Source organism: Haliotis rubra, unplaced genomic scaffold (genome assembly GCF_003918875.1).
Source record: "Haliotis rubra isolate DU_JTF1 unplaced genomic scaffold, ASM391887v1 Scf57, whole genome shotgun sequence".
NCBI classification, from domain to species: Eukaryota; Metazoa; Mollusca; class Gastropoda; order Lepetellida; family Haliotidae; genus Haliotis; species Haliotis rubra.
The window spans coordinates 784,849-811,501 of NW_025767268.1; the positions used below are offsets into that span (position 1 = coordinate 784,849).

At 41.3% G+C, this 26,653-nt stretch overlaps 4 protein-coding genes across 12 annotated transcripts in view; 3 read left to right on the forward strand and 1 right to left on the reverse strand.

The window, feature by feature from the left end:
• Nucleotides 1-1,377: 1,377 nt before the first annotated feature.
• Nucleotides 1,378-4,398, forward strand: LOC124254257 (F-box/LRR-repeat protein 8-like). Its single transcript, XM_046688170.1, has 2 exons — nucleotides 1,378-1,658; nucleotides 2,663-4,398. The coding sequence occupies exon 2, from the start codon at nucleotides 2,698-2,700 to the stop codon at nucleotides 3,850-3,852; it is 1,155 nt and encodes a 384-aa protein (XP_046544126.1). The 5' UTR covers nucleotides 1,378-1,658; nucleotides 2,663-2,697; the 3' UTR covers nucleotides 3,853-4,398.
• A 3,074-nt stretch (nucleotides 4,399-7,472) lies between these two features.
• LOC124254256 (F-box/LRR-repeat protein 8-like) lies at nucleotides 7,473-11,295 on the forward strand. 3 transcript variants are annotated; one of them, XM_046688167.1, is made up of 2 exons: nucleotides 7,473-7,776; nucleotides 10,149-11,295. In XM_046688167.1, exon 2 carries the CDS (start codon nucleotides 10,157-10,159, stop codon nucleotides 11,291-11,293), a length of 1,137 nt encoding a protein of 378 aa, XP_046544123.1. In that variant the 5' UTR covers nucleotides 7,473-7,776; nucleotides 10,149-10,156; the 3' UTR covers nucleotides 11,294-11,295. The 3 variants fall into 3 exon arrangements, with proteins under 3 accessions (XP_046544123.1, XP_046544124.1, XP_046544122.1); XM_046688168.1 differs by lacking the exon at nucleotides 7,473-7,776 and adding an exon at nucleotides 7,785-7,854; XM_046688166.1 differs by lacking the exon at nucleotides 7,473-7,776 and adding an exon at nucleotides 7,865-8,003.
• A 1,256-nt stretch (nucleotides 11,296-12,551) lies between these two features.
• Nucleotides 12,552-13,073, forward strand: LOC124254277 (F-box/LRR-repeat protein 21-like). Its single transcript, XM_046688191.1, has one exon. It carries the CDS (start codon nucleotides 12,552-12,554, stop codon nucleotides 13,071-13,073), a length of 522 nt encoding a protein of 173 aa, XP_046544147.1.
• Nucleotides 13,074-23,508: 10,435 nt separating this feature from the next.
• Nucleotides 23,509-26,653, reverse strand: part of LOC124254299 (protein phosphatase 1 regulatory subunit 16A-like) — a 49,888-nt gene continuing 46,743 nt past the window's right edge. For all 7 annotated transcript variants that reach the window (XM_046688214.1, XM_046688212.1, XM_046688211.1 and 4 more), the window contains 2 exons: nucleotides 26,166-26,280; nucleotides 23,509-25,528 (listed from right to left, as the gene is read on the reverse strand). In XM_046688214.1, coding sequence (XP_046544170.1) covers nucleotides 24,785-25,528; nucleotides 26,166-26,280 — 859 coding nt within the window. In that variant the 3' untranslated portion in view covers nucleotides 23,509-24,784. The remainder of the gene's footprint in view (nucleotides 25,529-26,165; nucleotides 26,281-26,653) is intronic.

Genomic DNA, 26,653 nt, shown 5'->3' on the forward strand with positions numbered 1-26,653 from the left:
GGCAGATTAGCTATCTTCACAAAAATAATAATGGACCCCAAATGAAATAAAAACGGAACGTAGTTACAAAGTTAGACATTATCTTCGAGGAACAGGCGCGCCAAAGATTCACTGTTCAATAAAGTTTGGGGAAGAAAGTGTTGGCAATGTACGACCGAACTACACAGACGCCGCAAGAAGCTATGTATCTCACATTTTCAACAGCATTGAATAGACCACGGATCTGTCATATGAGTGAACACCAACCACGTGCGTGTACAGGCACACCTAAAACTCGAATGTCATCTAATTCTCCACTCATATTCTCCTTGACTCACCAACCCGTGAAGATCCGGGTTAGAACTGATCTTCAGTAACCATATAAGGACAAAACTTCAAAACTGGATGAACAACATCTATATTTGGATGATGTGACGTTTCGATACAGATTCTTGTATGGTTGTCAAGCAAGTATCTGAAAAGGGTTGAAATATATATACAGTAAAATGGTTAACAAGAACAAGAAGTTAATAGGGTAGTACACTAACAATGTGATGACAAGGGGTTACATGTAGAAGCCAGTGACAATGGATAACATTACATTACAATGGGTTACATTCAGTAACCCATGTCGTAAGAGGCGACTAACGGGATCGGGTGGTCACGCTCGCTGACTTGGTTGATACATGTCATCGTATCCCAATTGCGTAGATCGATGCTCATGGTGTTGATCACTGGATTGTATGGTCTAGATTCGATTATTTACAGACCGCCGCCATATAGCTGAAATATTGCTGAATGCGGCGTAAAACCTAACTCACTCACTCACTCATTTACTCACCCTTGAATCACGAATACTGCCAAACTCACACCTCAAAAGCACATGTCTGTATACAGTCCACAATGGCATATATAATGTCAACTATAACGGTAAGCGACAGTTCACAATAAGTGTGTTCACAATAAGTGTTGAGGCAATCTCCTATTGTAGATAGGGCGTACAAGTTCATTAAAGAAGCAACGAATACGAATCGTATTTATTTTGTTCCCGCAGATAGTCAGGCGCGTAGCAAGCCAATTTTTAAGCTCGATAGGTTGCAAAGCTTTATGGTTAGATAGTATTGGGGGCTTGCCCAACCTTTTTAGCAACAATCACGAGTAAGCCCGGGCTTTTTTTTTAATAATAGTAGCTACGCCCCTGATAGTTTCATAACTGTGACACCAAGCACCCCTTTTTCCTAGTGAGCTCGACGCGAGAGATTTGTGAGATCCCTGTTGACTCTTAAAATACTCACAATAAGTAAGTTCAACCCCTACTAAGAGAAAATCGCAACCATTAAATAAGTGTTGGTACAATCGTACCAGGTTACTTATTATTGTGTGTAGCCATGCGGCGAGAACGATCGACCCGGGCTTGACCCAGATCTATCCCGTGTCTGCAGCCTGTCTCACTGCGACGTCACCGTGAATATGGTTTATACCTGACTCACTCACTCACTCACTGACACATTATCTGACACGAAATCTATATATAACTGACATCTACGTATGTCCATATAAGGTGAGTTGAGATCAGCGCGGTTCACAGTCATGCGGGTATCCTACAACTGAACATGTCCGAAGTTGTACACTGGTGAAGTGGACGGGTAATGTTGCCGTCGTAGTTAGTTCTATCCAAGGTACGTGCAATGCTGCATCTCTAAACTGTTTGTGTGGAATATGGTATCTTGCTTCCGTGTCGAGCACAAAACGAGTGGTTGCGAGCAGGATATGGTCTCTGTTGCGAGTTAATATCAGTGAAAACAATAGAACTGATGGATCAGGAACTGGCATTGTCTTGAGCGGTATTATTCAGGTACCCGTATAACAATAGATCACGACCTGTGAACGTTGGCCTCGTATTATCGAAGACAACATGTACTATCGATAGCGCAAAGGCTGTACACATCTCGGTAAGTTGAGTCGCGCTCGACGGGAAAGCTTGCTAAGGGAGGGAACTCACCAAGAGAAACGCTCATAAAATACTATATATGTACTTTTTCTATGCATTTCTCGCTTTTGGCGATACTATGTTGTTTTATGACGCTGTTAGCAAATGTCCTGACATTATGCCAAGGGACGTATGTCTGTTTAATGGGATGTATCTCAATTCGTGATGTTCAGTGAATTAGAAATCTGAAATGCACTTGTTCCATGAGTCTATCCATGGATGTAGGGACACTACAATAGTAGTTAGGGCACCATAGAGAGGCACATACCATCATGGCGTCATAAGAGGGGGGCGAGCTAGAACTTAACATTACAGGAGACACCACAGGGAGACAAGTAGCACCACAGAGACACAATGACACTGTGTCTAATGACACTGTGCTGAGGCTTGGGACACTATACTGAGGCTAATGACATAGCAGGAAGGCCAGGTTAACTCTGTGGTGGCTAGTGATACCAGATGGAGGCTGGTGACACCATTATGATGCTGGACACACCAGGAAAGCTAAAAGTCCCATTGCAGGCTAGTTACACTCTAGTCTACAAGTCTAGGGAAGCTGGTCGTACCAAATAGAGACGCGTGTTACACCTAAGTTACACAGCTGATGAAGTTGGATAATGACATGATAGTAGATTGTTTCACACTGTGATCGAGAACCGACATAACCGTTTCGTCACCTTGTGTGTGTTTCAGTATCGTGTTGCCCGATCACAACCCGGGGAGCTGTCATGGAGAGTCTCGGCTGGGCGTTGCCAGAGCACATTGTCATCAACGTACTGTCCTACCTCAGCCGGGAGGACAGAGCCAGAGCGGGCAGTACCTGTACGACATGGCACCGTTGTTACAAAAGCCCAATGCTCTGGCACGTCTCAACCCTCGACTTCCAGCAACCAAAGGACGGCCATTGTCTTCAGTGGCTTGAGCAGTATGCTCAACACATAAGGACGTTGCGAATCCTGTTAGACCAGAGTGAGGTGGAGAATAGGCGCAATGCCTGCGAAGCTCTCAAAATATTGTGCCACACTGAAGGAAGAAAACTAACGTCATTGCGAATAAACTTCACAGGGACAAACCCACTGTTTTACGCTGGCCAGGAGTTTATAGATGTGCTGAAAACGTTGTTCGGATGTCGCATGGAATCCCAGAAGGTTCAGTTCCGCCACGTAGACTTAAGTGGATTATCTGTAGCTTATGATGATAGTGTGTTTGATATTTTGTCGCTGAACACCCCGCAGCTAGAAACTTTAAATGTCCTGAACGGAAACCTCGTGTGCAAGGTCTCACCTGAGTGTGTAGAGAAGATTGTACAACGATGTAGATGCCTCACCGAACTGCGGCTCTTCCACTGCAGCTTGTCGGATGGCGTTCTATACGCGTTAGCTGAGGCCGACCGCAAACCGCTGAAGCATCTCTCTGTTCTGTGCAGAAGGGAACAGAAATACGCTCAAGATTTATCGTCAGAGGCCTGGTCCGACTTAATCAAGAAGAGTCCACAGCTGAGGGTCGTCCTCGGATTTGACCACACATGTCCACTGCGTATGGTTGCAGGAATACTGAAGCCAGAGATCCCAGTAGTAGATCTTCGCTTGGAGACCTTTACGTATATCTACGACGAGGTGAACCTTGCTGCAGTCTTGTACAACAAGACTCTGGAGAAGGTGGTGTTGCAGACAAGGAACTCTTCTGATCTCGGAGACGCTCTGATCAAATTATGCAGCAGGTGTGAAAGGCTGACGTCCCTTCTGGTGTACTGCGTTCTGGAGAAGAGGGTGGTGGACGCAATCCTGGCAGCTCGTCCCGACATGAAGAAGAGGGGAACGTACATCCTCAAGTGGGAGCCGGAACCGGAACCGTGGACTGTAGGCGTGGAAGAAGGGGACTAGGAACATCAGCTATCCCTCATCACAACTGAAGTAGGAATCCGTGACCAATGGACAATGGAGGGAAATTTCCAACCACAAACGCTGAACCCACCGACTGTTGGTATCGCCATGTATCTCTGCATATAATGACTGAGGAGAAAGTGTATATGTTGACTTCGGTTGCTAGTTAAACAAAGAGAATATTTTCTAAGAACATCTGCGATGCCTCATCGCATCTGAAGGGGGAATCCGTGACCAATGGACAATATTCAGAAAGATCGCGCAGTAATCTCCGACCACAAACGCTGAACTCACCGACTGCTTGTGTCGCCATGTGTCTCCACATATCCAAATGTGAGAAGAAAGTATATATGTTGATTTCGGTCGCCAGTTGAAATATAGAGATTTTGTTCCACAATTAGAGGACATATTAATAATAATAGCTATTTATAAAGCGCCTGTTTCCATGCTCAAAGCGCTAACACATTATTACCAAGCTGCCTGTGAGGCGCTAGAAGGTTAACAGTCACATGACTTATCCTAATATTAAAATTATACCAGATGTAATAACTCTTTATCTTACAGTTTCTTATCACTGACATAACAGAACAACGAGTACACAATCTTGATTGTTATTCATCACTTGATGTAAGCCTTTCTGACTGGTCGTTCCACATTGCAAGGGATGAGGATAGGATCTCCATGTCGATCTTTGCTTTTCTCAGCAGTCAGTACTGCTTCGAAATCGTTGAAACGAATACTGAGATATATCCTCGATGACCCTGCGTAATGTATTCCATTTCATTATGATAAATCTGTGGACCCATGCATTCGGGACCATAGCTTCGTGGGGAATATTATGACACCTATCCTGTAAAGGAATATGAACTGACGGAAAAAATATAGTATACATCCATGTTTGAGGATGGCTTACAAGAAATGGTTAATCCATGGTACAATGTTTAATATCAGTAGCATAGATGTGTGCTGTACCCTTAGTTTACAGTGTTTCGGCGACTGTTTTCAGTGTAGTGTCGTCACGCCTTGATAATGCTTTCAATTTTGGCCCAATCCAATTTTCCTGTGTAGAGTTTCTTTTGCTCCAAGGTTAATGATGGCTTGAAGGTGTGGATGATATGGAGTAGACTCAGGACTGCTTGTAGTGTTAGGTGTGTTAGGGTCCAGCTAACTCAGGAGCACCTTTTTGTGTATCGATTGCAGTGTGTGCAGTGTTTACCTTTGAAAACTACTTTTTCGGCGTTTAATAAGAAACCCTAAAGAGTGACTTTATGTAGTGATTTACTTAACGTAAATGGACACCCAAACCAAATTGATTCATGTTAACAAGCACTAACCCTTGTCTTGACAGGTAAGATTGCTTGTTATAACAACATGTGAAACATAGTTTAGACAGGTAGATCAAACGCTGAAGAGTAGTGCAAATTGATTGGTTCTTATAACAAGCATTAGCTCGTGCCTTGAGTGCATCAAGTGTGTTTGTTATAAAAAACACACACGTCAAACGAGGTTATAGCGGCAGTGGAGATCAAACTCTGAAAGGTCGTATCTCCGTATGATTTGTGGTTATTTATTTTGATAAGGTCTTCAAATGCAATACTTGAGTCACGGGATACCCAAGAAGTGATAGCTGGATGGACAGATAACTGGTCCTTCTAATGTCCCGTTACCGAGAGTAGCCTGTACATGATATGTGAGGTGAGGTGAGGTGAAATTGGGTTTAACGTCGTGCTTGAGAATATTTCGCTCATATGACGACGTGCATGCGTGTGTATGTGTATGTGCGGCTGCTTGTACTAGTCCAGACTGAAGCTGGTTTTATAGTGCTAGCCCACTGAGATACCATGCCGCAGTGAACCATGAATACCCCACTCAGACACATTATACTGACTCCGAGCCGACCAGTCCTTGTTGTACCCATTAATGCCGAGCGCCAGGCAGGGACCAACAAGTACCATATTTTAATGTCTTTTGGTATGACGCAGTCGGGGATCGAACCCGCGACCTTCCGCTCTCCGGGCGGACGCTCTAACCACTACACCACGGAGGCGGTCTGTATATGATATGTATTAACAAGTGTTAAGGTGATAACATCTAAGTTTTATGTATGGATATATTGACACTTAAACACCACCTTCGAAAGAAATCGGGGCATTGGGATAGCCTAGTGGTTAAAACGTTGACATGTCACGCTGAAGACCCGGGTTCGATTCCCCACATGGTACAATGTGTGGAGCCCATTTCTGGTGTCCCTGCCATGATATTGCTGGAATATTACTAAAAGCAGCCTAAAACCATACTGACTCGAAAGTAATCGCTGCATTGAAAGGAATCCTTATTGAAATTACCACCCGAATATTTGGAATTCCGCTGAACCTCATTTGTACAAGGCCAACATTAAAAGTAACAGAGTGGTCAGACTATGAGATACTGAAATCCATAGTGCAAGAGTGAGTGAATAAGTATGGGTTTACGCTACCTTTAGCAGCGATATCGCGGCTGGGAACACCAGGAATGGGCTTCACACATTGTACCCATGTGGGGAATCGAACCCGATATTTACTCATCAGAATAGTGCGAAAATGTCATAATAGTGTCATAGCAGACAGTCTCATATGACAAGGACCCGTGAAGATCCGGGTTAGAATTGTTTTTCAGCAACCCATGCTTGTCGTAAGATGCGACTAACGGGATCGGGTGGTCAGACTCGCTGACTTGGTTGGCACATGTCATCGTATCCCAAATGCACTAATCGATGCTCATGATGTTGAGATCACTGGATAGTCTGGTCAAGATTCGATTATTTACAGACCGAAACTATATATATGGAATATATTGCTGAGTGCGGCATTAATGAAGAAACAACAAATCATATGACAAGCCATAAGTATGCGCCAATTGTTCCAATCACATATTCCAGACACAACGGAATCACATCAATTTAAGGACTTGCAAAAATATTCAGTAAATCTTTACGTAAGTCCCAATCTTGTCCAAGTATCTTCATCCGACGTAATTTTAATCGTAGCATTTTTGTCTGTTGTAGCTGTTTGGCTAAATTCTCTTATTATAATCGCCAATAGAAAGAGGGATGGTGTCCGTGCAAAAGCAGGGAAAGAAACCTTTCAAAATGTCCCACTGGACCACAGGACCAAACAGTGGACAATAATTAGTGGTCCTGTGGGTACTTCACTGGTCCAAAATAACATTCATGGATTTACTTAACTATCGATACAATATTCACTGGCCACCAGAACCACAGCAAATTTAGTGGTTCTGATAAATTTTTACTAGCCAGGGACCACAGGACCAGCGTAAATTTAGAACACAGAAAAGTACCGTAAGTCCCCATGGTCCCTAGTGCGGTGGCCTAACATGGCTGCTAGTGATCTTAGCCCAGTTTTACATTGTTTCCTGGAGTGATAGCTTTTATTATAATGCTGGTTTAAATCTAAATCTGTGATATATTCTGGTGTTTTTACTGTCCTTTCACCACAGGTTTTTATGGTACATGTATATATATTTAGGCTTAATGTATAGATTGTTCTCGTCACGGTATGGCTGAAATATTGCCAATGTGACGTTAAATATTAACTCACTCCCTTTAAAGTCAGAGTGAAAATATATAGCTCCTTTACTGTGACTGTTTTATAAGTCATATAATCATTAAATTATGAAGTATCAAATACTCTGTTCATAGAAAATGATGTGTTATTAACAGATGACGCACAGTCAGTCCATTTTCGCAAGCCCTTATATGTCGATGTGTGGAGAAAGATTATCATGAAAAATGTCACAATCAGCCCGGAGAAGTGAATCAAGGCCGGCCTGCATTGTGTAGTATCTAGGGCTCTAACCTTCAGACTGTCTGACCATATATGGAGGAAGTATAGGCTGCCGGCTATTGCAGGCTTACACGCTGTTCCTGTGAGTATTAGTAATCCTTACCCGGGTAAACAATAATGTAGGTCGTGTGTGTCCCCTTTCACACAGACAGCCATAACAGTAAGTAACTCGTGACAGTCGGACAACCGTCGTTATCACATTCAGACGACCCCGCCCGAGGACGCGAGGCTCGGAGTGCTGCCCTACATTATTCAATGAACAAGGCCAGTGAATGCTTTCTCCTTGTAACGTTCGTCAGGTGTTCACATGTAAGGGAAACTGTATCATTATGCATAGAATGGCTTTCAAATAATTGAATTCGACTTTGTATGGATATAGTCAATATCGTCTTGTGCATGTATTGTATTGACGATGTAAGGCCCTCCCGTCGCAAGTTGAACACGCGAACAGACAAAGGGAGATAACCGATATAAGGACCGTCTATTCAAAGTGAACGTCGCCTACACATAATAAAGAAGTTGTATATCGATAAAAATAGTCCTCATCCTTCAAAGTGAACGCTAAAGTCTTCTTAGTCGGGGTGTCATCTTAATTTCAGTTAAACTAAGTTTGTTTCATTTTAGGTCAACTTGCTATTATCAGTATTTCCCCATCATCATCAGTTGTAGCAGCACCAGCAGCTTCAGATTATTTCATGTTTATGGAAAATATAAATTGTGTGATGAACAATTCCACAGCCTGCATGTTGCTCCAGTAATAAGAAAGGTATGATAGTTTATGGATGACAACCTCTTTATCATACAGACGTTTCGGTATATAAGTTTGGACCCTTGCTAGTCTTGCTTGACAACGATATAAAAGTCCATACCGAAACCTCGCATCTAGTATGTCATACAGACCCTGGGCCTAGATTTTCGAAGATCTCTTAGCGGTAAGATAGTCGTAAGTGCCATACATTAACATTAACCTACGACTATCTTAGCTGTAAGAGAGCTTTTAAAATCTAGGCCCTGAAGCAAATATATCCAAGAACGCCCACGCATGTCTAGAAAATGTGGCAAGTCTAGATTTCCACAGCTGAAGAACACCTCAGGGCTCCTTTTTATTATATTTTATTGTTTTATTATATTTTATTGTTTTTACTATGAAGTTTTTTTCTGTAAAATTTGTTCATTTCAGAGATTACTTGTTGGTCTATCTCGCATCAAAATACAATAAAAAAGTTGTCATCAACAAAGTGTCATATTATTCATCAACTTCTAAAATGCCGATCAAACAGATTACTCCATTAACGTTACGCCCTGAAATAACTATTCCATGTGGCATCTAGGGATAGAAGTAGATGTAGTAAACTGCCGGGCAAAAGAGAGTATACATTCATGTTTTAGGTGACTAACGAAAGAAACAAGACATTGTTGTTGAATGGTGATGTTTTTTTAGCCAAGTATCATATCTGTGTCTTGCACTTTAAGTTTGTAGTGTTTCAGGGGCGGTTTTACACCAAAACGTTGGGATAACGTTTAATTAAGTTTGGTTAAATACAGTTTTCAGGTGTATATTTTGAGGTGAGGTGAAATGGGGTTTAACGTCGTATTTGAGAATACTTCGCTCATATGACGACGAGCATGCGTGTGTATGTGTGGCAGCTTTACTATCCGAGACTTCAGCAGGTTTTATAGTGCTAGCCCACTGAGATACCATGCCGCAGTTACGCATGAATACCCCACTCAGACACATTATATAGACTCCGAGTCGACGAGTCCTTGTTGTACTCATTAATGCCAAGCGAGAGGCAGGCACAAGTAACATATTTTAACGTCATTTAGTATGACGCGCCCTGGGATCGAACCCGTGACCTTCTGTTATCAGGGCCGACGCTCTAACCACTACACCACGGAGGTGGTCCGTGTATACTGCACTCACTGTGGATTCAAACACGACAACCAATATTATGTTAGAATCACAGTAAGTTTTTTATTAACTGATAATCATACTGATATGAAAAATATATAGGAATAATATATTCTACAAGAAACGTTGGGTTTGTCTCGTCACGACCAAATGTAGTTCTGTCATGTAATGATTGGTAGCATGGGGAATTCATTAATAATCAAGGACCACAATAACTACACATTATTTAGTTACATGTTTGAGTATCGTACCTGTTGTTTAACATTTAGTCACCCGTGAAGATCCGGGTTAGAATTGATCTTCAGTTACCCATGCTTGTCGTCAGAGGCGACTAACGGGATTGGGTGGTCAGGCTCACTGACTTGGTCGACACATGTCATCGGTTCCCAATTGCGTAGATCGATGCTAATGGTGTTGATATCTGGATTGTCTGGTCCAGACTTGATTATTTACAGACCGCCGCCATATAGCTGGAATATTGGTGAGTGTGGCGTAAAACTAGATTCACTCACTCACTAACATTTAGTCTTTCCCCATTACAGCGCCTGTAATGGACACCATACCATGGAACACCCTGCCAGATCATGCTATCATCACAATACTGTCCTACCTCAGCCGGGAGGACAGTGCTAGAGCGGGCACCACCTGCACGACATGGCACCGTTGTTACAGAAGCCCACAGCTCTGGCACACCTCAACCCTCAACTTCCAGCAACCTCGCGACGGCAAGTCTCTCCTGTGGCTCGCCCAGTTTGCCCAAAACATGAGGACTGTGCGAGTCCTGTTAAACCAGCATGAAACGGAGAATAGACGCAATGCCTGCGAAGCTCTTGATATACTCTCCAATGCCGAGGGAAGACAGTTGATGAAGTTGTGTATTGAGTTCACGGGAGACAACCCGCTCTTCTTAAATGGCCAGGATTTTGTTGATGCTTTGAAAGCATTATTTGACCGCCACGTGGACTCTACCCGGTGGCAATTAAAACACGTGCAGCTTAGTGGTCTGGCAGTGTCGTATGACACCACTGTCTTTGACTCATTGTCGGAAAACAATCCCTTACTGCAATTTCTAGATATCAGTAATAATGTTCGTATCTGCAAAGTACCGCCTGATTGTGTGGAGCGACTTGTCGATAGGTGCAGGGGCTTAAAGCATCTAGCACTGTTTCATTGCAGCCTGACTGACCAGGTTCTGGAATCTTTAGCTCAATCAGACCGTGTTCCGCTGGGGTATCTTGGCATCACATGTCGATGGGAACAGGCATATATAGGAGACCTGTCTTCTGAAGCTTGGAGTAATCTCACCTCCAAGTGTCCGAATCTTAGAGTAGGCTTGATTTTTACTGAAACGTGTCCTTTGCATAAGATTTCTGTAATAATGAAGCCGGAATTACCAGTCAGAGAGCTTCGATTCGAGATCAGTAACTGCATCTTCAAAGATGAGGTAGACCTGGCTGCCCGCGTGTACAGCAAGACTCTGGAGAAGGTGGTTCTTCAGACTGAGTACTATGAGGAACTCGGCGACAACCTTATAAATTTGTGCACCAGGTGTAAACGGTTGACGTCACTCATGGTGCACTGTGCCCTGAAGAAGATGGTGGTGGACACCATCCTGGCAATCTGTCCTGTAATGAAGGACAGGGGAACATATCTTCTTAAATGGGAGCCGGAACCGGAAGTTTACTAAGGAAATGACAATAAAAAAGTTGTCATCAATAAAGTGTCATATTATTCATCAACTTCTAACATGCCGATCAAACAGATTACTCCAGTAACGTTACGCCCTGAAATAACTATTCCATGTGGCATCTAGGGATATAAGTAGATGTAGTAAACTGCCGGGCAAAAGAGAGTATACATTCATGTTTTAGGTGACTAACGAAAGAAACAAGACATTGTTGTTGAATGGTGATGTTTTTTTAGCCAAGTATCATATCTGTGTCTTGCACTTTAAGTTTGCAGTGTTTCAGGGGCGGTTTTACACCAAAACGTTGGGATAACGTTTAATTAAGTTTGGTTAAATACAGTTTTCAGGTGTATATTTTGAGGTGAGGTGAAATGGGGTTTAACGTCGTATTTGAGAATACTTCGCTCATATGACGACGAGCATGCGTGTGTATGTGTGGCAGCTTTTACTATCCGAGACTTCAGCAGGTTTTATAGTGCTAGCCCACTGAGATACCATGCCGCAGTTACGCATGAATACCCCACTCAGACACATTATATAGACTCCGAGTCGACGAGTCCTTGTTGTACTCATTAATGCCAAGCGAGAGGCAGGCACAAGTAACATATTTTAACGTCATTTAGTATGACGCGCCCTGGGATCGAACCCGTGACCTTCTGTTATCCGGGCCGACGCTCTAACCACTACACCACGGAGGTGGTCCGTGTATACTGCACTCACTGTGGATTCAAACACGACAACCAATATTATGTTAGAATCACAGTAAGTTTTTTATTAACTGATAATCATACTGATATGAAAAATATATAGGAATAATATATTCTACAAGAAACGTTGGGTTTGTCTCGTCACGACCAAATGTAGTTCTGTCATGTAATGATTGGTAGCATGGGGAATTCATTAATAATCAAGGACCACAATAACTACACATTATTCAGTTACATGTTTGAGTATCGTACCTGTTGTTTAACATTTAGTTACCCGTGAAGATCCGGGTTAGAATTGATCTTCAGTTACCCATGCTTGTCGTAAGAGGCGACTAACGGGATTGGGTGGTCAGGCTCACTGACTTGGTCGACACATGTCATCGGTTCCCAATTGCGTAGATCGATGCTAATGGTGTTGATATCTGGATTGTCTGGTCCAGACTTGATTATTTACAGACCGCCGCCATATAGCTGGAATATTGGTGAGTGTGGCGTAAAACTAGATTCACTCACTCACTAACATTTAGTCTTTCCCCATTACAGCGCCTGTAATGGACACCATACCATGGAACACCCTGCCAGATCATGCTATCATCACAATACTGTCCTACCTCAGCCGGGAGGACAGTGCTAGAGCGGGCACCACCTGCACGACATGGCACCGTTGTTACAGAAGCCCACAGCTCTGGCACACCTCAACCCTCAACTTCCAGCAACCTCGCGACGGCAAGTCTCTCCTGTGGCTCGCCCAGTTTGCCCAAAACATGAGGACTGTGCGAGTCCTGTTAAACCAGCATGAAACGGAGAATAGACGCAATGCCTGCGAAGCTCTTGATATACTCTCCAATGCCGAGGGAAGACAGTTGATGAAGTTGTGTATTGAGTTCACGGGAGACAACCCGCTCTTCTTAAATGGCCAGGATTTTGTTGATGCTTTGAAAGCATTATTTGACCGCCACGTGGACTCTACCCGGTGGCAATTAAAACACGTGCAGCTTAGTGGTCTGGCAGTGTCGTATGACACCACTGTCTTTGACTCATTGTCGGAAAACAATCCTTACTGCAATTTCTAGATATCAGTAATAATGTTCGTATCTGCAAAGTACCGCCTGATTGTGTGGAGCGACTTGTCGATAGGTGCAGGGGCTTAAAGCATCTAGCACTGTTTCATTGCAGCCTGACTGACCAGGTTCTGGAATCTTTAGCTCAATCAGACCGTGTTCCGCTGGGGTATCTTGGCATCACATGTCGATGGGAACAGGCATATATAGGAGACCTGTCTTCTGAAGCTTGGAGTAATCTCACCTCCAAGTGTCCGAATCTTAGAGTAGGCTTGATTTTTACTGAAACGTGTCCTTTGCATAAGATTTCTGTAATAATGAAGCCGGAATTACCAGTCAGAGAGCTTCGATTCGAGATCAGTAACTGCATCTTCAAAGATGAGGTAGACCTGGCTGCCCGCGTGTACAGCAAGACTCTGGAGAAGGTGGTTCTTCAGACTGAGTACTATGAGGAACTCGGCGACAACCTTATAAATTTGTGCACCAGGTGTAAACGGTTGACGTCACTCATGGTGCACTGTGCCCTGAAGAAGATGGTGGTGGACACCATCCTGGCAATCTGTCCTGTAATGAAGGACAGGGGAACATATCTTCTTAAATGGGAGCCGGAACCGGAAGTTTACTAAGGAAATGACGTTACGATAACCAACTTCTCGTTAACATTAATGGAGTTTGTAAGTTATACACCAATTGTCAATTTTCACGGAGCGGTGGGGTAGATATTTGATTCAAGCTTTCGCTCGTCACAGGTACGATGTGTGAACCTCTTTCTGATATCTCCCGCGGTTATATTCCTGCAATATTGCCGAAAGAGGCGTAAAAGCAATGCTTGTTCACTCACTGTTATGGAGATTGTCAACTAATCTGGGCACAGGTATAACATTGTAATTATGTTACTGAGTTTCTTTTGTTAAGCACTAAGTTATCGCATATTTCGTCTTTCAGTTATCGCAGTCGTAAGGTTATTATTGTGTCAGGAAGCACCACAAAATAAGGATTACATACATTAATACATCCATGATCTAGTTGTACAAACTAATGATAAAACCCGAAATAATTTTTAACTTGGGCGGCGGGGTAGCCTGGTGGTTACAGCGTTCGCTCGTCACGCCGAAAATGCGAGTTCGATTCCCCACATGGATACAGTGTGTGAAGCCCACTTCTGGTATCCCTCGCCGTATTAAGGCTGGAATATTGCTAAGAACGGCGTAAACTAAATTCACTCACTCACTTTAACTTGGAACCACAAATCGCAAAACTTTGACCACCCAAGTCCGTGGGTGGAACTGGTCACACCGTCAAAACCCTAGAACACTGACATGCATAGCAACCGATTATCGAGGATACTTTGATCTTCCAACTCTATTATAACCACATGTCTGTACTAAATCTTCTTCAATTCATTTGATGCATGTTCAGTATTAAAAGTGACTACAACATCCTGTAAAGGGAAATGATTTTGCAGAAAAAAATCAAGAATCCAAAAAGTGTCGTTTTTATTCTAGTTTTGAAATCAATGGATTCGAATGATTTCTCTGACTTATACTTTAGTAACTATAGCTGCTGCTAGAACAATATCATGATGGCATCATCTACAGGAACAATATCATGATAGCATCATCTACAAGTACAATATCATGATGTCATCATCTACAAGTACAATATCATGATATCAACAATATCATGATACAATATCATGATATCATGATGGCATCATCTACAAGTACAATATCATGATATCATCATCTACAAGCACAATATCATGATACAATATCATGATATCATCATCTACAAGTACAATATCATGATATCATCATCAACAAGAACACAAGTCACAATATCATGATATCATCATCTACAAGTACAATATCATGATATCATCATCATCAAGAACACAATATCATCATCTACAATATCAACAAGATATCATGTCATCATCATCAAGTCATCAACAATATCATCATCTACAAGATATCATCATCTATCATGATCATCATCATCACAGAACAATATCATGATATCATCATCAACAAGAACAATATCATGATATCATCATCTACAAGTACAATATCATGATATCATCATCTACAAGTAACATATCATCATCTACAAGAACAATATCATGATGTCATCATCTACAAGAACAATATCATGATATCATCATCTACAAGAACAATCATGTCGTGAATTATGAAAACATTTGGGGAGAATTTTTCCCAGTTTAAGCAATCTACGTTTCATGATATTGCTTCGTGAATTATGAAAACAGAATATAGCAATCTGTCTTACGTAGCTAATCTTACGTAGCTAATGCTACAATGTGGAACATCAAGTCGCCAATACGATGCACAAACCCTGTGGGGAATCTTGGACAGATTATGAGGGCCGTGAGCTGGAAATAAAACGTACCACTTTATGGACAGGCTGATCGAGTGGCATCATGCTCCAACAGCGAGCTTCGTTTATAAGCAGTCAACCAGTGTTTCCCTTATCACGGCTGGATTATTTACAACCTGTTGAAATATCATTAACATATCATTCATTCAGTAAGGCTGAATCTTATATATGCACCCACGCATGTTTCTGGAATGGATTGTGAATCTATCACGGAAAACTGGGGTGGTGGGTTAGCCTTGTGATCATACCGTTCGCTCATCATGCCGAAGCCCCGGGTACATAGGTGCAATGTGGGAAGCCCATTTCTGGTGTCCCTCGCCGTGATAATGCTGGAATATTGCTAAAAGCGGTGTAAAACCATACTCACTCACTTATTGTAAATTTCTGTGTAGGTATTAAGTTAGCTTTACAACCATGTCACAGTTATGGTGACTCACTCACTCATTATGGAAAACGTCCAATTACGCGTAGAGTCTCATTGATAATCTAACATTCTGGCACATTGTTTTACATGTCCTCGTTTTAATCGGTAACCCTGTGTGAAGACGATTCACAACGTTGCCTTTCAGTTTGGAAATCAATAAATTCACATGTTTGTATTTTCAGTTTGAAAATCAATAAATTGTTATATTTTTCTACAACTTTTGTTATATTTGCATCTCAAGTGATTTTTGTCATTACCATGGAAATAAAATATTGTTTGATATTAATCAAAACATATTGCCGTTTCTCTTGTAAATAGTTGCATACACGAAATGGTCAGTATCTACATCCACTTGCACAAAGCGATCTTAGTGATACAACAGTCGCAAGCCTATGTTAACGTGCAGGAGTTACGAACACCTTAGGACTAAGATCGCTTTGTCCAAGCGGATCCTGTGTACCGTTGTACAAAACAACCTTAATGCTAAAACTGTCGTAAGTCTATGGTATGGGAGTTACGATCACATTAGCGCAGGATCACTCTGCAGGGCCCTGGGCCTAGATTTTCAAAGCTCTCTTAGCGCTAAGATCGTCGTTTATGTTAATGTATGGCAGTTACGACTATATCTTAGCGCTAAGAGATCTTCGAAAATCTAGGCCCTGTTTCACAAAGCGATCGTAGCGCTGAGGTTATCGAAACTCCCTTACATAGACTTACGACAGTCGTAGCCCTACGATAACTTTGTGAAACGAGCCCTGCAGGACAAAAGTTCTAGTTGAGCGTGTCTGAAGTTCGTAGATGTTTCCTCATGAACCTTTGCGTACTAATGCTCATTTTCTGATAGTTAAAAAGGTACTTGTCAAAAATGAAAAGAAAAGATTATATTTTCATAGAACACGTTGAACAACCTATTGGTTATACTTAATGTAGGCGTTGTGATGCAAGTGGCTTATGACTTTGACGAAAGGTGTGAGCATGGGTTCGGTGCAAACAGACGTTTGATTCCAGGGAGAGATATGAGATTTTGACCTTACTAGCAATGCATAAATATAAATATTTATACGCTTAACACAAACATAATTCATATAGTGACACTATCGACGGAATCAAGAACACAAAACACTCACTATATGTTATGTGTATATATATATGGTTACATCGAAGATTGATTTCTCCACTAACTTGGGGAACCAACTGCAAACCTTATGCAGGTGAATTGTACGAGGATCATGCATCAAATTGCTGAAAAGCATGTGCAAATATTGTGTATGTGAACAGCTGCGTTTTGCTGTAAAGTTTTGTTAAGAATTCGGCAATGTTCACTGATTTTTATCATTTATTGAACTCATGACAATAATCTTTTCAACGTTACGAAGTTATTTTACAATACATCAGTTCATGTGTAAACAGTAAGGAATATTTTGCAAGCTTTTGTTTAGAACAGTTGCCTGGAGTAAGTGGCTATATTTACACTAGTGAGTCTAAACTTTTGATGGGAAGTGTATAACTGATCTTTGCCTTTGATGCAAATGACTTCCAATCCAATTTGAGTCAAGTCAACTGGACAATCCGACATATATCAGCTTGTGTTCATAAACTGTTAAATAGCCAGGATATCACGAGTTCGCAAACAAGTGAGGGTAATGCCCTACCGATGGTACACAAAAAAAACATACGAAAAACAGTCATCTGAAAAAACCCACGGGGACAGATTTCAAACTAGGGAATTGCATCTGACAAATCAGATGCTTTCAGACATTGAATTGTACTCTACACACCATACGGATACATGGTCTCTGTTCCCCACATGTCCAACATTACGTATGTTGAGGCCTCCGTCGTTGTTCCATAAACCAAACAAGGCTTTTAGAGAGTGTTTTGTAACACTTTTGTGCATACTCGCCGTGAAAAGCTGCAAAACTGCCGATTCATCCATTTTACTCACTCGTCAACTTATACGTGTGTAGTTAAAATTAAAACGGTCCTCAGCGGTCCCCACATCACCCATGGTTGTCACCAGTGTCCCTGCTAGAAATGTTTTACCAACCCGAACGGACACTACGATCTGCATTCCAACCGCAGATGGTGTAGCCAGCCCCAACAACAGAACCTTCACCAGAGCGCGGACAAGAGCAATTCTCTACGGAATGAGCTTCGAGTGCAACCCCTTAGGCGAGCGTGACAGTTTTATCATTATTTAACCAGAGTGAATGATTTAATATTTATCGTCACATAGGCAGTATTTCAGCCATATCGTGAGTATGGTTTTACACCGCTTTTAGCAATATTCACGCAATATCACAGTGGGGGACACCAGAAATGGGCTTCACGCATTGTACCCATGTGTGGGAATCGAACTAGGGTCTTCGGCGTGACGAGGGATCGCTTTAACTACTTGGCTAGCCCACCGCCCCTCATCCATATCGTGACGTATGTAACCAGAACTATAAGTATTTTTATGATCTAAATGTGTGAATTTCGATAGTATTTACTCATCCTTTGGAATCTCTGGTTCTGTCAATCCAGCAGTTTTTTGGCACCTGTCTACACAAATTCGTTTGATAATACTTCCTGAACATATCAAAACATATCTGAACATATCAAAACAAACAAACAGCAGTGTGAAAAGCAATATTTATTTCTTGTCATTATTTCGTTTCACGCCAATCAACAGAGGGCACCTGTCTAGCTGATGTCCACTGTGTCAACGTCTCTGTCAACAAGGGTAAACACTTCAGGACATCAGCCTTGTTAACAGATCTCTGATTACTCACATATTAAAAATATACCATTTGAATATCATTACATGCATGATCAATTCCTCAGAAAGTGAAGAAGCGTGAGCCGTGTTCAGGGAAGGGAACAGCCTGCAATAAATGAGCAAAAGTACATGCATCTGCACAGCTTTCCCATTATATCAGGAAAGCATCACTGACAGGGACTATGTACAATTCTTACAGTCAGCTTACCTTTTACATTTCCTACTGCCTAACCTGACCCTTCAGTCATCATTTTGCATCTTCTCCACTATTATGACATCTCTAATCACATCTATCGGGTGAGCCAACAAAGGGAGGTAATCCACTTACTTGGCCACCAACCAAACCATGTAATCTACTGCTACAGCTTTGCCAGTTTCTGCCAACAATTCAACAATTTAAGCTACAAATGATGTAACTGATTATAATCGTTTGTAGCTTACTACAATCGGTCAAGAAAGGGAAGTTATACCTTCCTTGCACCATCTTCTGAAATGGAAGTAAGAACTACTTGATAAACACCCACTTACCTAGTTATCACCATGTATTTGGCTAATCTAAATGGGTATGGCTAAAATTGACATTTGTTTCACGGATCAAGCTAAAACAACCTCTCTGCAGGCCTAGAGCTTTCCTCAAATGTCAACCCCAAAAGCAACATGAAATATCAAAATGGCATCTACAGTGATCAAAATGCCCTTTAGGATGAGTCAGCAATCATTACATATATCCCATGTTCAAAATCAATTATAAAACATCCGGCTTTTTCAATTTTTCTTGAAAAGTACCTTATATCTGAGTTAAAATTATAACAGTATATAGTACATAAAATGTTATCAATCCTGAGCTCATTTTTTCAGAAGTTGCACTCCGTACCAGGTGCATTTTTGCAAACAAATGAGCTTTAGAAAACAATTTCCGAACTTTTGCCATACCTATTTGGACAGCTCTAACACATACATCAATCGTATAAAGGTTTAACTGACTCCTGACCAATGTTCTTCGTTTTTTTTAATAAAACTTTGAACACGTCTCAGCCAAGGACACCATGCACCAACCAATACACCAATATCCAAACCTTGTCAAAACATTAGGTTCCTGGGAATGCAAATTGGCATGCTATATATACATCCTTTGCCATATTCTCATTTTGGTAATTTGCCAGAATATGTGGCCTTCAAATATGTACATTTGAACCAGACACGATATAATAATCTATTATATGGTCTCTGCTTGAACTGAAATCAATAAATTACTTTCTCTACTATATAATCCTTTATACTAACCTTTTCAACTTAAATGTAATGCCACAAAAAAATGACAAATAAAGAAGTAGTAAACTATCAAATTAACATGGGTTTAAACAGTGTCATATGTTATGCTCATGTTGTTTTCCTTACAACTCATTTTCCATTCAGATCAGTATCAAGGGGCACCACTCCAGATAGATCAGACGATTCCATGGTTATCACAATAACCAAATGTCATTAACATCTCATGACTTTTCCCATGTACACTCAATCCATCTGCATGATAAAAAACGTTTCTTATTTCAGCCCATCCAAAAATAGGGTATGTAGGTCTGTTCTGGTGATTTTTCCCCCTTTGAAAAAAGTAATTTTCAGTATGTCAGTAAAAGCCTGCTTTTAAAATAATAAAAAAATGGATCAATTTTTCTGAAAAATTTACTTGACATAAAACATAGATGATATCTGAATAGTGATAATGCATTTGATGCAACTTGAAGGGAACAAGAAACATCGTCTTGGGTCGGCAACTCTGATATCAGAACAGATAACAAGAAAGTCAGATTCTGGATATTCCTAATGAGAGCAGAATATTGGCAACATGAACAGCGGGGGACAGAAGACAAAGTGCGACAGTATTAATATCAATGGGTTTGATTTCAGATACTTCTAACTGAGACTACTGAACAAGTCCATGTGAAGACATAACTCACTAAGGATTACTCTAACAAGGGTGATTGCTGTTGTGTGAGAGACTGAGAGCTCCAGTAGCAGCTCTATGGGGGTGAGGGTCTGGGGTGGATGGAATCAAACCCCTTTCTTTCAAAAATTACATATGGTCTTGCACTGACAAAAAGACATACATTTGTATCATTGAACTACTGCTGACTTCATCAGTATGCCGTGTAGACCTCAACTCCCCACTGTTTCTTTAAGTCCTGGATCCAAAAGCTACTTGTTGTCTATGCCACAATGTTTTCCATGTGTTCAATCATCCCATAATTTGTATCTCCTAGAATACATACTACACCTTATTAACTAGTGCTATGACTGTCTTTTTCCCAGTCAGATATACCTGCAAATGCCCAACTACTGTAGCTCTCACAGCCTATATACTTCCATGTCATATATTCAATCAGGCACCAAATTCTTGCAGCATCGGTTTAAAATTTCATGTAACACTAAAAAGGAAATTAAAAGCTTTCATACACTGGGACATGAAAGGTTCAAAGAATCAATGGATCAATAAAATCCTGAATTCCCAAATAACTGTTTTTGTTACTGGCTTCATCAAGAGTCCAAATATCTGCAAGAAATAGCACCAACACTGATAAAACTATTGGTATATGAATCGTATCGCCACAGATAAATGATAAAACTGATAATTCCCTTATTACAAAGAATGAGCTTGTTTAAGGAGTGGCTGGGAGTTTAGCAGTTATACAATAGGCATCAAAGTATTAGTGGTATAAATACTCCACAGGGAAATACATGTCAGAGGTTTGTTTAGTACTTACACACCACCAGAACGGGCCAGTAGGAGCAAGTCCAAGAGAATCATTGAATGAGTAAAGTCATATGTTGCTTTTAGCAACATTCCAGCAATATCATAGTGGGGACAGCAGAAATCGGCTTCACACATTGTACCAATGTGGTGAATAAAACTCAGACCTTAGGTGTGACAAGCAAACGCTTCAACCAATAGGATATGCCAATGTCCCTTGTCAAGAGAAACGGGTGTACTCCGTGATTCCGACCGTGAGCTCGGTGTAGGTGCAATTTATGGATTTAATGAATAGCTTGTTAGCCAAACCATAGCCCCCGTGTCAATGTCTCTGTCCTCTCAGCGGTATGTGACCGAGACTGACTGACTGACTGAGTTTGGTTTTACGCCGCTTTTAGCAATATTCCAGCAACATCACGGCGGGGAACACCAGAAATGGGCTTCACACATTGTACCCATGTGACCGAGAAGAACTTACTACACAGTAAGGCAGAGCAAAAGAACTAACTCAATGGTACATCATTGTGCAAGTGATCACTTGGTGGCAATATGTTCAGATGGTGCTTGATTTTACATGGCTATATACAACCTGGAATGTACTGGGTAGTTCACAGAACAATAGCATTTAGTTTATGTACAAAGTTAAAAAAACAACCAATAACAACATAGAAATGCCTATTTTCCATGAACTTGTAAAATGTAATATTTGCACCTAGCACCTTCATCAAGTAATGTGCCATGTAAGAAAGTGCAGGGCTGCTTCATACTGAATGATGTAATAGGCAGATACTTCTATGTACAGAATTCTATAAAAATAACAATGGACTGATAAACTGGTGTGACACATTCAAACAGAGGACAGCACACATTCACACGCACAGGATTGCTGGGACCACTTCCACAGAATCAAATCCACACTTCACTGCTTTGAGGAGCTCCTTACATCACCTCGAATTCAAAACAACAGTCACTGACTTGGTCTCAACACTTTCACAGACTAAGGGCAGGACTCCATTCACACAAAAGGTGCTTGGAGGACCACAATCACAAATGGGCCTTTGGGAATATATTAATATAAACTATTCAGGAAGGATCACATTCCTATTAAACAGTCTTGAACATTAACATTTTCAACTTTTGGAAATACTTTCCCACCATAGGGATTGAACAGGCTGAACATTCACACCAATACCATAGTTTCAAGGAAACTCACACCATGGGGCTTAAAACAAACAGGTAGATCATTCATACTCACTCGATAGTTTGAGAGCTTCAGGCCATTCAGACCATAGGGATTTAACCAGGTAGAACATTCATACTCAAAGGAAAGAGTTAGAGCTTCAAGGAAACCCATTCTGACCACAGGGATTTAACCAGGTAGAACATTCATACTCACAGGATAGAGTTAGAGCTTCAGGGAAACCCATTCTGACCACAGGGATTTAACCAGGTTGAACATTCATACTAACAGGATAGAGTTAGAGCTTCAGGGAAACCCATTCTGACCACAGGGATTTAACCAGGTTGAACATTCATACTCACAGGATTGAGTTAGAGCTTCAGGGAAACCCATTCCGACCACAGGGATTTAACCTGGTTGAACATTCATACTCACAGGATAGAGTTAGAGCTTCAGGGAAACCCATACCGACCCCAGGGCTTTAACCAGGCAGAACATTCATACTCACAGGATAGAGTTAGAGCTTCAGGGAAACCCATTCCGACAACAGGGATTTAACCAGGTAGAACATTCATACAAACACCATTATGTCAGACTTCAAGGAAACACACAAAAAGGCCTCAAGAAACACTTTCATGTCCATATACAATGAAAGGAAAACTTTCAGACAACCTGAAGTGCAGAAAGTTTTCCCTCACTGAGGACCCAAGGCAACACTTCTTGCTTTCATGGTTTTTACGTTTTTTAAAGCGAACATTCTGTAGCCAAGATATAAACAAATACATATTGGTGTAGCCAGTGTATGAAATAAGCCAAAAACCCAGCCAGACATCTGGGCTGGTAAATTTAAAAAAACAGCCCAGAAGAGATTTAACCAGTCCTTCTTAAATACTAAATAGACAGTGCCAATGGACACATTATCTGAATATTTTTTTCCACCCATCCATGGGGCTGCGAGCTGTGAAATTAGACCGTCCGGCAGAAATCTAGGCCATCTCGGGCGGTTGGACGGGCCTTACTTCATACACTGGTGTAGCTCAATATTTGTTTATTTCATAAAGCAATAAGGTTACTGTGTTTGCAACTTACGTCACAAACAATAATTGTTTAATCTGCAAGGCATTTACTATATTTCCCAGTAATGTTCTTCTTATACGGTGTTTACAATGAGCAGAGACTATATGCAATATATCTAAACAGCTACTATGTAACATGAAAACATATTAACAGTTTGATTTCTATTTCCCAAAGCCATTACATCTAAATTATTTCATTTCAATTTCTGATTTGCTCTTGGTCGAATCACAAACCACAAAAGAGAAGTGTTGCCTGATTCTGGAATGTCTGAAGAAAGGACACACTATGAACCACAATGTGGTGTTTGGAAGGGAGATGGCTCGAGTTTTGGGTGGTGGGATGTCTCCTATTGCATAGCTGTCTGACTTGCATTCATATGGGCAAACAATGGTTGACGTTCTGTTATATCAAGCTGTTGACAGCCCATGGAGATGAAATCTTAAACAGTTGATGTTCTGTACATACAAGGGGAATGCATGTTTTCAGCATCTGGTGAACGAGTCGAAAAGGGGCAAAGGAAAATAAATGTACTGCAGCTGAATCTAATAAATAAAGCTAATATTTGCAAACTATTAGTCAAGTTATAGAGATATGCACGATTCCTAAATAAGATAAATAACGCTGTGGCATATGACAATGCTAAAGTCCACACAGACCTCTTGGTAAGTGCAAGATATATGCATTCAGCAACTGAAACATGAATGACATGGGGAAACTGAAATAATTCAAGCATGATACTATAGAAAATGTAGTGAAGACCTCATCACCAGATTTCATCTGATGATGACAGAAAATGTAGGGTTATCTGTGACTATTTCTGGAATAACACAAAATTCGACAAAGTATTCACATAGATCTGAAATCAGTGTGATGCCATTTGTATGCTGCACTGGAAATGGTTCCCCATCATATCCATTTCTGACACTGCTTCTGGACATGAGCACCTGTCTCTTATGGCTTGTAACCATGGTAACATGAATAATTTCTCAAAAATTACATGCCATTAATGTTTCTCAAAAAGAATCTATGTTTCTGTTTACGGACAGGACATATCACTACTTCCTTCAGTAAACATGCAATACCGTGTCAATATCAGTCTGCTAGTGCTCTCAAGTATATCCAACTGGGCCAGTCACTATGATATCACACAGCACTTTGTGTCCTTATCATCATCCCCACCAATCACTGCATGAGTCTTGTATGACTTCAGTCGACCGTCATCATGAGAATAGGTATTGCGATTGGATGACGACATTGATGTTCGGTTGTTGTTATTATGCCCATTTTGTGTTTTGTCTTTCGCCGATGTTTTTGGAACATTGGGGCCTTGCATTACAGGGTCCTTTTGTAAGCTGGATAAAAACATGTCCTGAAGGTGATCATCAAGTGTTTTTGGTCTTGTTGGAGGATCTACTACACGTAGTTCAGTACGATTCTTTTTGAGATCTGGCAGGGAACTGAACTGTGCCCCATGTTGTGGTGCCCCATGCTGTGGTGCTCTAGGTTGCCATTGCTGTGCTGGGGGAACCCTGGCACTAGCTCCTTGCTCGGCCGAATCAACATGAGCAACCTTGTCACCTTGAGGAACAGACCTATTTTCACTTGGTCGGTTTTCTGCTACTGGGCGGCTTTCAGGAGGTGGACGTGGCTGCTGAGATTTGGCTGTTTCTGGTTTTGAAGCTGGTGCAGCTTGCGGAGGTGGTCGGTGGACGTCCTCCTTCGGCATAGCAGGTTGAGAGTTTGTCGGTCGGGACACGACTGCATTGCTGGCTGGTCGGCTTGGAGGTCCATCACGTGAATCCTGTTCTTGATCATCAGATATGGTCACTTTTACATCATCAATGTCGGTGATGGGGGACGTATCCTTCTCATCATCATCCTGAAGACAATTAATGGTACAGACATCGACATTGTATTTGCGTCATATCTCAAGGAGCTCATATACTAAAGCAACATGACCTTCACAATCAACATTCAGTACTTAAAGCCTAACAAAGACTTATGCATGTGTAGAAAACCCCAGTGCGCATGGCATACCATAATAAATTAGATTCATCTGCAATTTGGAAAGAACCTAAACTAAGCAATTCACAGCTACCTTTAACCTGAAATACCCACAGTAGGTATTTCTAACCTATCGATGTTGTCCCTGATAAAAGCACTGCCAGCTTGGAGTTTCATTTTATTCCACACTTTTAGATGTCAGCTTCATATACTGTGAGAGTTCCAACCAGAATCCTACCACCATTCTTCCAATTAGCCTCAAGACACAAAATGTTTATTGATGTTGCTGCTGAGTGCAGAATGACAAGGAACAATGTACTGAGGCATTCTGAGATAACCACAGAATGTAAAATATTGTACCCACTTACTCAATGTTAGCAAGCCTACCTGATGCCCTTGCAAAATTGAAATAATGGCATTTAAACAAGCTACAGAAGTGTGACAGTCTGAGTTATATGCCTGTATTCCCTACATACCATGTCAGCAATATATCACGTGTGAAGGTTGCTTACCCCATCATCATTATCCTCCATTGGGAGAAGACCGAAGTGAAGGGCCTCCTCTTTCGCTTCCTTCTTGAACAACACACTCTTCTCACCGCGGAGACTGCTGCGACGGATGGAGGCACTGGAATCAGAGGTGACATGTCAGGAGGGTTTACGGGTATTAGTAAACACACTGATTATGACATGTCATCCCAGACAGGGGATAACAGCTGTGTGATAAATAACATGGCCCTAATGGCTAAAAAATAATATATATGTGTGTGTGTGTGAAACCAAGATCATAAAACCTACATTATGTTTTTGAGTATGATAAGCACCTGGTATTCTGGGTGGTGTCAGTAAAAGAGTGGCTACATATTTTTTATCACTGCTTTGACATGTTCAAGAATGTTTTGGTAAAATATATATTTCTCTAATACAAGAAACCCCACCTCAACTAGAACACCTAGGTCTATCAGGTATTGCCTCAATTGTTATAGTATAGTAATCTCACA

Excerpts from the sequence above, each read along its gene's own strand:
- LOC124254257 (XM_046688170.1), top strand. The coding sequence starts at position 2,698 with ATGGAGAGTCTCGGCTGGGCGTTGCCAGAGCACATTGTCATCAACGTA.
- LOC124254256 (XM_046688166.1), top strand. The coding sequence starts at position 7,967 with ATGCTTTCTCCTTGTAACGTTCGTCAGGTGTTCACAT. Across the intron at positions 8,004-10,148 it reads CGTTCGTCAGGTGTTCACAT|CGCCTGTAATGGACACCATA; the intron begins GTAAGGGAAACT and ends TCCCCATTACAG.
- LOC124254277 (XM_046688191.1), top strand. The coding sequence starts at position 12,552 with ATGGACACCATACCATGGAACACCCTGCCAGATCATGCTATCATCACA.